This window comes from Phoca vitulina, unplaced genomic scaffold (assembly GCF_004348235.1).
Source record: "Phoca vitulina isolate PV1807 unplaced genomic scaffold, GSC_HSeal_1.0 scaffold28, whole genome shotgun sequence".
In the NCBI taxonomy this organism is placed as follows: domain Eukaryota; kingdom Metazoa; phylum Chordata; class Mammalia; order Carnivora; family Phocidae; genus Phoca; species Phoca vitulina.
Genome location: NW_022589731.1, coordinates 8,684,591 through 8,695,347, shown reverse-complemented (window position 1 = coordinate 8,695,347; position 10,757 = coordinate 8,684,591). Strand labels below are relative to the sequence as shown.

Genomic DNA, 10,757 nt, shown 5'->3' with positions numbered 1-10,757 from the left:
TTAACTGAAAAGCCACAGTAGATGGAAAAGAAGAAGAAAGGATATTACTTGGTAAAATCCAGTGACATCTACAATAGTTTTACAGCACATTTAAGCATTCTAGGGTTTTATATCTTCACCTGCCTTCCATTTCTTACTTGCTCCTTAAAAAATTGCCAATTATGAATACAGGTTCTACCTCAAACTCAGTCCTGACTGTGAGTGCCAGAAAAAGCAAAACACTCCAAATTTCTACTTTAATAGAGCGTCAATTCAAAAATGGTTTTATTTAAAACACAATGCCCATCTAAATGGAGGAAGAAAAAAAAAAAGAAAACCAAGCAGCAATACTTAATTATACATAATATTCATTATATGAATGAAGTGTTTTTTAGGATGATATCTAGAATGCACTTGCTCTGTCTCTTCCAATAATTAAACTGACTTAGAATGACACCACCAAAAGTAAGATTACTGTCTAAGGGGCACACACTTACAGTACTGCTAGCCTTAAAAGCAGTAAAGCAAATGAAAACATATCAAATAGCACATACACATCTTACAGAACTTCCACTGAACTATCAATGGCTTCTATACAATGTGCCTCTTTTCCATAATTGTATTAACAGCTACCAAGAAAGGAAAGATGAGATTAAAATCAATGGTACTGAACTGAATTGTTTGAAGCCAGTGCCCCACATGTGGGGAAAAGTGCATTTAGTTCAGCAGCAATATAGCACAGTGTGAAGATATTGTGCTTAGACGCAGATATTCCAGAACTGAAAGATGTACAAGGCAAGTCAAGATATAAAACCATAGTACACTGTTAAATAACCTTGAAACATACATATATTGCAGTGTTCAAAGAAAAACATTCATTTCATTGTACAAGGCTAGGGAGAAATCCTTAAAGTTACCTATTGTAGTTTATGATATAATAAATACATATCTATATAGCATTGTATATACATATATAGAATGTGTGTGTTTATGTGTATCTTTTTTTTTGCCAAATTATTCTGTTAGTTTTTGTCATTCTGCAATTTCAGGAGTGAAAACTCTTCCAAACTACAAGTTTCTGTTCCCCCAAACTTAAGAAAAGATATTTATACTAGAAAAGGTCTCAATACCCTCCCCCCAACCTAAAGACTCACTTCAGATATCTTGCTTTACAACTGATCAGAGAAACACAATTAAAAGAATTCTAGAATTTTTGACTGTATCTTTTCACTTGCCAGTTGTTTCAACAAGCAAGTATCTTTTAATATTTAAACCAGCTGCTGCAACTTCTTTAGCAGAGGATATAAACTAGATTTCACTGATTAAAACAGAGCAAATCAAATCAAAAGAAAAAAAAAACAAAAAACAGTGATTTACTCTGACTGTAAACAATATATAAAATTTAAATCTCAAATTTCAAAATAAGTTAAAGAAAAATTCTACCTTTAGGGCCTATAATACTACAATGATTTGACAATTGGTATGGGGAAAATGTATATAAAAAATTGCAACAAAATTATCCATTATTTTTGCTAAGAGAAAGTATATCTAACTATACTACCTCTGGCCTTTAAATTTAATAACGTCATAATTTGTTGGCAAATGTTTTTAGCAAACTGGCATATCATATTACACAACAGAAAAACATCCATCAAGTTCAGCAAAGAAAACTTATATAAGCCTTTTGTACAGAATTAAAAAAAATCTAAATGGCTATGATTCCTCTATGAGCAGAAACACATAATGCAGTCTTTATAAATCTGCCAAATATATCAATATCTACATAAATAGATACAGATACAGATATGAAACATTAATGGCAGTCTATTTTTGAACAGTGTGTGGGACCAGCAGATTTGTATCAGACCATGGCACGATATGGACCCTGCATCTTTAGGAACTGAATGATGAAAGAAGGACCCCCAGCCACAATCTGAGGTGGAAGGTGACTGAGTGGACAGTTCTCAATACTCATGATTGAAAGCTTGCTGCAAAGAGCCAGCTCAAAGGGAAGGCTATGTAGATTGGGGTTGTCATTCAAATACAGTTCTTCTAGGTTCTCCAGTGTACCTGTTAAAAAAAAAAAAATCAAATCAATTACTATTTTTTTAAAAAATTAGTTACTATTCTAGAAGTTCATGCATGATGCTATCCTGGGCCTTATATATACTGAATACACATTTCCTCTTACTCTCTTCTCTTAGTTTTAAAACTCTACAACCATGGATCTTCAATTTTACTGCATATTCAAATCAAGTGGGGCTGATGTAAAGAACTCTGATGTCCAGGTCATGTTCCATACCAACTAAATAATTTCGGAACTTCTTCCTTTATGGTCAGTTTTCAAGTTTGGAAGGCATTTTTTTTTCTTTTTTTTTTTTTGTTTTTTTTGTTTTTTTTAAAGATTTTATTTATTCATTTGAGACACAGAGATAGAGAGAGAGAGAGAAAGAGCACGAGCAGGGGGAGAGACAGAGGGAAAAGCAGGCTTCCCGCTGAGCCAGGAGCCGGACGTGGGGCTCGATCCCAGGACCCTGGGATCATGACCTGAGCCAAAGGCAGATGCTTAACCATCTGAGCCACCCAGGCGCCCCTGGAAGGCATTTTTTAAATACACATGCTACATCTCCAAAGATTCTGTTTGGGACAACTTGGCACTGGTATGTATTTTTTCAAAACTCCAGAGGTGAGTTTATTGTAAATTGGTGCCTATAATCACTTCCCTGTGATAAACAATGTGATGATCTCTTTTATTAAATAAATTTCTCATGTGGAAGGATTTTTGTTACTTGGTATAAATCTTTCACTGAGTTACACATATTTGGCAATAAGCCAAAAATCAACTTATGTAATAATCTTAAAAAAAATTATCTTAGACTGTCTCAGGATACTCACACTTTCTAGGCAAATGCCTCCGGCAATCACATGAGGCCAGATGAATAAACATACTAGAAATGAAGTTGCCTCCTGTGTTTTCAAATTTTTAAACTTCAAAATTTGTAATATTTGATAGTGGTAGGCAGAAGACTAATGAAAATAATGGCTACCAAGGCAACGGATGTTTACATTTAAAATTTTAACTATGAGGGCGCCTGGGTGGCTCAGTTGGTTAAGCGACTGCCTTCGGCTCAGGTCATGATCCTGGAGTCCCGGGATCGAGTCCCGTGTCGGGCTACCTGCTCAGCAGGGAGTCTGCTCCTCCCTCTCCCGCTCCCCGCTCTTGTGCTCTTTCTCTCTCTCACTCTCTCTCTCAAATACATAAATAAAATCTTAAAAAAAAAATAAAAAAATAAAAAAATAAAACTTTAACTATGAGAAGTTACTACTATTATCCTTACTTCACACAGGTAGAAAACTTGAAGCTTAGGGAGTTTCCATACCTTATCCAAAGCCATAAAGCCAATAAGCAGCATGGCCAGATTTTGAAATATCTATTTTACCCCAAAACCATTTTTTTAAATTAAAATATAATTTACATTATAACTCCAAACCCATTCTTAACCACTAATCTAAAGGGCCTCTGAAACGCATGGTATAGATGGAAGAACACAATACATGGAATTACTAATTTAAGAACTACAACGTGACCTCAATTGATCAATTCTCTTTGTAAAATGGGGTTACAACTTGCACTGCCTAAAATTCAAGGTAGTCACATTGATTATATGAAATAATGGGTATGAAACACTTAGGAAATTTCAAAGTACTGTTAAATATTAATTTAATCAAATATTAAAATTAATCCTAAAACCTCGTGAGGAAATGTTCTTTTGGCATAAACATTATTAGCTTAATTCAAGCTTGTGTAATTTTTAAACGGAAGAAATAGAACTCTTCTGAAATAAAGTTAAACGTATTGGAAATAGAAGTAGGCTAAAATATTCTCAAATGCAATATTAACACCCCATGAGGAAACCTAACCAAAACCAACTATCCAACCAACCAACTACTTGGTACTCTACTCAAAAAAAAAAAAAAAAGAGAGAGAGAGAGAATCTTGACTCTGAGGTAATATCAGGTGACAAAAACAGATCTGTCCTATTTATCTGAAATACTGCTTGAACACACAAGAGCAAATTAGTACAGAGTCAAGCATCCAAATGGTTCATACCAATTTCTTCAGGAAGATGAGTGAGTAGGTTCTCTCCAAGGCCTAGATGTGTGAGATTGGTAAGGTGACCAATGCCTCTGGGAAGGGTGGTCAACTGGTTGTTTGTCAAGACTAATTTCTAAAAGATTAACAAAATAAAAGATAGTTACACATATATTTCCTACTATTGATATAAATTTAAAATAATACATCTACTAAACTAATAAGATAAATTAATAGGTAAATTAGATTAGGTAAGAATCACTCAATAAATTTTACTTTCAAAGCGTATCATTTGTTAGCAAGTGAAAAGCAGATAGGTTACATAAACATAAAACTCAGCCCTAATGCTATAATAAAAAATCTCTAAAGAATTAGATCAAATTCGTAAGAAAATTGTGCAGTTTGGAATGTACCCTAAAAACTTTAGTCATATAACTACAAAATCATCAGGATAATGTTTTACCTGTAAATCCTTAAGATAAGCAATTTCATTTGGCAACGATTCCAATTTGTTCTCCTCTAGATCCAATTCTCTTAACTTCCTAAGGTTTCCAAGACCATGGGGAAGCTTCTTTAGAAGATTGTTTGATAATATTAGAACCTAAGAGAAATTAGTGATAGTGTATGGTAACTCATGAAATGGAATTATATATTACCATTGTGTGGCTTACAATTTATTAAACTGCTAATTTTCTTTTTTCTTTTTTTTTTTTTTAAGATTTTATTTATTTGCGAGAGAGAGAATGAGAGACAGAGAGCATGAGAGGGAGGAGGGTCAGAGGGAGAAGCAGACTCCCTGCTGAGCAGGGAGCCCGATGTGGGACTCGATCCAGGGACTCCAGGATCATGACCTGAGCCGAAGGCAGTCGCTTAACCAACTGAGCCACCCAGGCGCCCAAACTGCTAATTTTCTAAAGAGTGAATATTAATTCTTAAAAAAGTCACCATAGCTATTGGAAATAAAAGAGATTCTATTTAAGTCAAAACTAATGAAAGCAAAAGTTTAATTTTACCCATATAACAAAAAAATGTAAAATTAACTACTTGCACTAAAATTCATAATAGTTAATGGTATTTTGATACTGAGTGGTTACAAATGTTTATCTGACAGGAAACCACTTATTTATTCAAAACCCCTTACAAACCGTCATTTTTAGGGAGGTAATTTCTAAACTGCCTATTTCAATACATAATAGTTATTATTTATGGTATATTTACTACATTGGAAGCCATCCTCTAATATACTGAAGAGAGAAAAAGGTAGTTGAGAAAGATAGTTCCTGTTCTCAGAGAAATTACGGTGGTGGTGGTGAGAGTAGGGAGACTATAATGGGTATGGAGACAGTGAAAAGAACACTGAACGGGAAGACCTACATAAGGTTCTGGCTAATGTTTTATGCCCACCTTTTCCCCCGCAAAGTTATACCACCTATAATAAAATAAACATATGTAGTAAGACCAAAAAAATCAATAGCTATTATTTACTGAATTTACTACTTGCAAGGCACTAAAAGCACTGTGTGCATTATCACATTTAATCCTAACTCCAACCTTCTGAGGAAAATATTATCATCTTCATTTCACAGCTGAGGAAACTAAAGCTTGGTCAAGTTAAATCTATAAATAGAGATAAAAGTGGAATTGTACCCAGATCTGTCTTGCTTCAAAATTCATGCTTTTTAACCATTATACCTTACTATTTTACCTTACTAAATAAAATAATTTTAAAAAAGAAATTAGATTTTTAAAAACATGGATACAGAGGAAATTTTTAAAAATATATATATTTATTATTAGCAAGGTTTTTCATCAGAAGGATGAAAATTCCAGGGACTCAGAAGCAGGAGAATTCATCCTTGACTAAGGAGGGGACAATAAGACAGATCTTTAATTATGGAAAATAATTTAAAAGGAAAAAAGGGATGAGAAGAGGGCACTCTAGATACTGAGAACAATAAGACTAAATGTACAGGGGCACCTGGGTGGCTCAGTCGTTAAGTGTCTGCCTTCGGCTCAGGTCATGATCCCGGGGTCCTGGGATCGAGCCCCACATCAGGCTCCCTGCTCAGCGGGAAGCCTGCTTCTCCCTCTCCCACTCCCCCTGCTTGTACTCCCTTCTCCCTCTCTCTGTCAAATAAATAAGTAAAATCTTAAAACAAAGCAAAAGACTAAATGTATACAGAGCTAGAAATATGCACAAATTTCAAACAAAGAAAATAATCTAATTAGTTAAATAAGAGCATACATGGGTAATTAGGATGTAAAAGTGGGCCAGAATCATAGAAAAGGTCCTCAATGCCAGTCTGAGGACTCCATAATCATTCTGGTAGACATTAAGTGCAGGATTCTTAAATAGAGTAAAGGGAAAAACTATGTTCTAAAAGATGCTAAATTTTAAAGACCTTTTCTTTCAAAGATACTTTATAGCACTCAAACCTACCAACTTTTAGTAGGCAAGAGCAATTAAGAAGCACTGAGCCCAGATTAAGTTAATACCTCATCATGTTGTATGTTTGAGAGAGCTCTAACATTTCTAATTATGATCTTCCCCCAACAGAAATGGCTTATTTTAACTGGAAACTTTATAAGCAAGATAACTGCAGAAGGGTCTAAGTAGTTCTAAATAAATGCTCTTTCATACTCACCTCAAGAGAAACAAGACCAGACACATCCTCAGGAATCTTTGTGAGCTGATTGGTCGCTAAATTCAATTCTACCATACTGGTCCAAGTTCCAAAATCCAAGGGAAGTGATGTCAACTGATTGTCCTGGCAAAGACAAAAAGAAGTACCCACGGTAGAACCACAAAAACAAAGCTCCATACACACACACACACACACACACACACACACACACACACACACCTCCCCTGTGGAAAGAAAATTCTTAAACATAAAACCTTATTCCCCTTTTTGATATCCAAATAAAGAAAAAATTAAAAAGCAACGAAAAATCTAAGCCTTCATAGTTTAACCTTTTTATTTTGAGGTTAATTTGGAAGTTTGTTCCCTATGTGATTATCTGTATTGGATATGGAAAAATACACTATATAGACCAACATTTGAGATTTCAAAGGTCCCAGTGAAAAATAGGTTTTCCCCATTTCACAATAATATACAGAAATCACACAATAAAATGTGGATGCTCGTGAGCACAAGGGAAGAAGAAACATTGAATTATAGCCCATGAGGAAACCAGATAAGCTCAGCAATTCTAGAGACGCTGAGCAATAAAGTACGAGAGGAAAAAGTCTTAAGATAGCAAATTAAATCATTAAAACACTAATTGGTAGTATCCACAATTTTACTTTAAAAATCTGTTAGAGATGGCAAAAATATATTTCTCATTGAATAAAAACAGATGATGAAACAGTGTGATCCTAATTTTGTTTAAAAATTAGATATAGCTGGGGCGCCTGGGTGGCTCAGTCGTTAAGCGTCTGCCTTCAGCTCAGGTCATGATCCCAGGGTCCTGGGATCGAGCCCCGCATCGGGCTCCCTGCTCCATGGGAAGCCTGCTTCTCCCTCTCCCGCTCCCCCTGCTTGTGTTCCCTCTCTAGCTGTCTCTCTCTGTCAAATAAGTAAGTAAAATCTTTTTAAAAAAAATTAGATATAGCTAGCTACATGCAGAAAAAAATGTGAAATACATGCCAGTGATTCACTATTTTTCTTCCTGCTTTTTCAAATCTACATATAAAATACATTTTCATCGATAACAACTCTTACCACACTGTATTTGTTGGGGCTATTTGTACCAACAGAGGACCACAACCATCTTACCCCTGATGTATGCCAATGTGTTAACAGTGATGCTACCTCTCAAGTGGTAGGATTATCTTATGTCCTTTTTGTTAATCTGTATTTTTAAATTTTTCTGCAATATACATGGATTACTTGTCTCATTTTACACAAAATCATTGGTAAAAGAAATTCCAAGTAGCAAACATCCATTTGAAAACCAAGTTTTTCTTTTATTATATTTACATTTATTACCTATTCATTATAACACTTAAACTTACTAACCCACTAATACTTAGTAGCTTGATAAAGCATTTTCATTAAAAAAATTTACTACTGGTACTTATGAGGAGGAAAATATCAGGTTTCATTCTGACTTTTTAAAAAAAAATTTTATTAAATATCTGTCATGCTATTGAAGAAAAATTAAGGCAAAGCTCTAGGCAAAATTTTATTTCACGAAAACAAGCCTTTCCAAGCCAACGTTACAGTAACATCATATCCATAAAAATGTATCACCAAATGCAAAAACTAATGAACTCCTGGACTGCTGTGTTCTAAGCCTCTTATTACAAACAGAACATTCAGAATTAATACCATTACCACTGCTAAATCTCATATAACTGAAATAATGAACAATAAATTTTATACCTGTTTATAAGATTATCTTGAATTCCCACTAGTTCACTTATTATATATCTCTTAAAGAATTATCATAAAAGATACATATATTTATGAACAAGTACAGATGGAATCAGTAAATTCTACATTTAGACTATAGTTTAAAGAACTACAATTATGTTGAAATAGTTCATCAAAGATAAAAGGCTGTAGTATAATACAATAGAAAGAACACTTACACCTGGAAGCAGGAAATCTAAGTCCCCTGGATTCCTATACCTCAGCCATAAATTGGCTATATGGCCAATTAACTTTTCACCTCTGGACCTAAAGTTTGTTCACTATAAATAAAATCACTGGAAAAAAATCAGGTTTCATTTCTTTCCTCCTTTTTTCCTTATTACAAATGTGAAACTCATTCACTGTAGAGAATATAGATACGCAAAAATAAAGATGACCCATCAGAAGAAAATACTGCAAACTGTATATGTGATAAGGGGTTAATATCCAAAATATATGAAGAACTCCTACAACTCTATAGCAAAAGAACAATCCAATTAAAAAATAGGCAAAGGATGTGAAAAGACATTTTCCCAAAGATGACATACAGATGGCCAACAAGTACATGAAAAGATGCTCAACATCACTAATCATTAGGGAAATGCAAATCAAAACCACAATGAGATATCACCTCACACCTGTCAGAATGGTTGTTATCAAAAAGACAAGAAATAACAAGTGCTGGTGAAGATATTAAAAAAAGGGGGGGAGACCTTTGTGCACTGTTGGTGGGAATGTAAATGGGTGCAGCCACTATAGAAAACAGTATGGAGGTTCCTCAAAATATTGAAAGTAGAACTACCATACAATTCAGCAATCCCACTTCTTGGTATTTATCTGAAGAAAATGAAAACACTAACTCAAAAACATATATGCACCCCCATGTTCACTGCAGCATTCTTTAAAATAGCCAAGATATGGAAGCAACCTAAGTGTTGACACATGAATGAAGAGATAAAGAAATTTCAGTACACACACACACACACACACACACACACAGGAACAGTATTCAGCCATAAAAAAGAATGAAATCTTGTCATTTGTGACAACATGAATGGACCTTGAGAGCAGTATGCTCAGTGAAATGAGTCAGATGGAGAAAGACAAATACCATATGATCTCACTTATATATGGAATCAAAACAAAACACCAAGCTTAAAGATAAAAGATTGATGGTTGCCAGGGGTAAAGGAGGTGGCAAACTGGGTAAAGGGAGTCAAAAGGTATAAACTTCCCAGTTATTAAATAAATAAGTCACTGGGATGTAAGATACAGCATGGCAACTATAGTTAATAATACTGTATTACATATCTGAAAGTTGTTAGGAGAGTAAATCTTAAGAAGTTCTCATCACAAGAAAAAATATTCTGTAACTATATATGGTGATGGACATTAACTAGACTTAGTGTGGTGATCATTTCCCAATATACAAATATTGAATCATTATGTTGTACAACTGAAACTAATATAATGTCAATTATTCCTCAATAAAAAAGATCATCCATAAAATAATTACGATATTCAAAGATAAACATATTTTAATAAATTCTGGCTATATGTTTACATATAAATCTATAGCTACTTAATATATAATTAAGCACATTAAGAACAGTTTTTAAAAACTGTGTGGAAAGACAGTCTTGCATGCTTTAACTTTTTTCTACTTAATAAACTGAGAATGTTTCAACTGGTATTAATATTCTTCTAAACTTGAGTATTAATTTTAATGACTTCATAGTATTCCATTGAAGATACACTATTAAAAAATGAAATCTTTATTAGGTTGGTACCAATTAAATAGAAAATTCTACAATAAATATCCCTACAACTATGCTTTTATAGACATTCATGATTATTTCTTTAGGATAAAGTGCTAAGAGTATGCATGGTTCTAAGATATTTGTTATCTAATACAAATTACCCTGAAGTATCATCAGTTTAGACTCCATCAGCAAGTAACAAGTAACTGTTCTCCACACTAACAGAGAAAACACAAATATTAGTATAAGTACTAATAATAGTAGCTTTTCTCCCCCTCAAAACAAACAGAGGCTTACCTTCATATTCAGCTTACTTAACACTTTTGCTCTGGAGAAAATTCCAAATGGGATTTTATTGATTCGATTGTGTTCCATGTTGAGGGAATAGATGGTGGAAAACTGAGATGGACCACCTACTGGATATAACTGGAAGCAATTTCTAGCTAAGGTCAAACTATTCAGTTTCACAAGACTTGATAAAAGACTCTGCAAACAAAATAAACACAT

General features: G+C 33.9%; 1 protein-coding gene across 2 annotated transcripts in view; it reads right to left on the bottom strand.

Moving 5' to 3' along the window:
• Positions 1–1,003: 1,003 nt before the first annotated feature.
• Positions 1,004–10,757, bottom strand: part of SHOC2 (SHOC2 leucine rich repeat scaffold protein) — a 90,353-nt gene continuing 80,599 nt past the window's right edge. For both annotated transcript variants that reach the window (XM_032423497.1, XM_032423496.1), the window contains exons 5-9: positions 10,548–10,736; positions 6,718–6,840; positions 4,536–4,673; positions 4,091–4,208; positions 1,004–2,049 (exon numbers count right to left, since the gene is read on the bottom strand). In XM_032423497.1, coding sequence (XP_032279388.1) covers positions 1,841–2,049; positions 4,091–4,208; positions 4,536–4,673; positions 6,718–6,840; positions 10,548–10,736 — 777 coding nt within the window. In that variant the 3' untranslated portion in view covers positions 1,004–1,840. The remainder of the gene's footprint in view (positions 2,050–4,090; positions 4,209–4,535; positions 4,674–6,717; positions 6,841–10,547; positions 10,737–10,757) is intronic.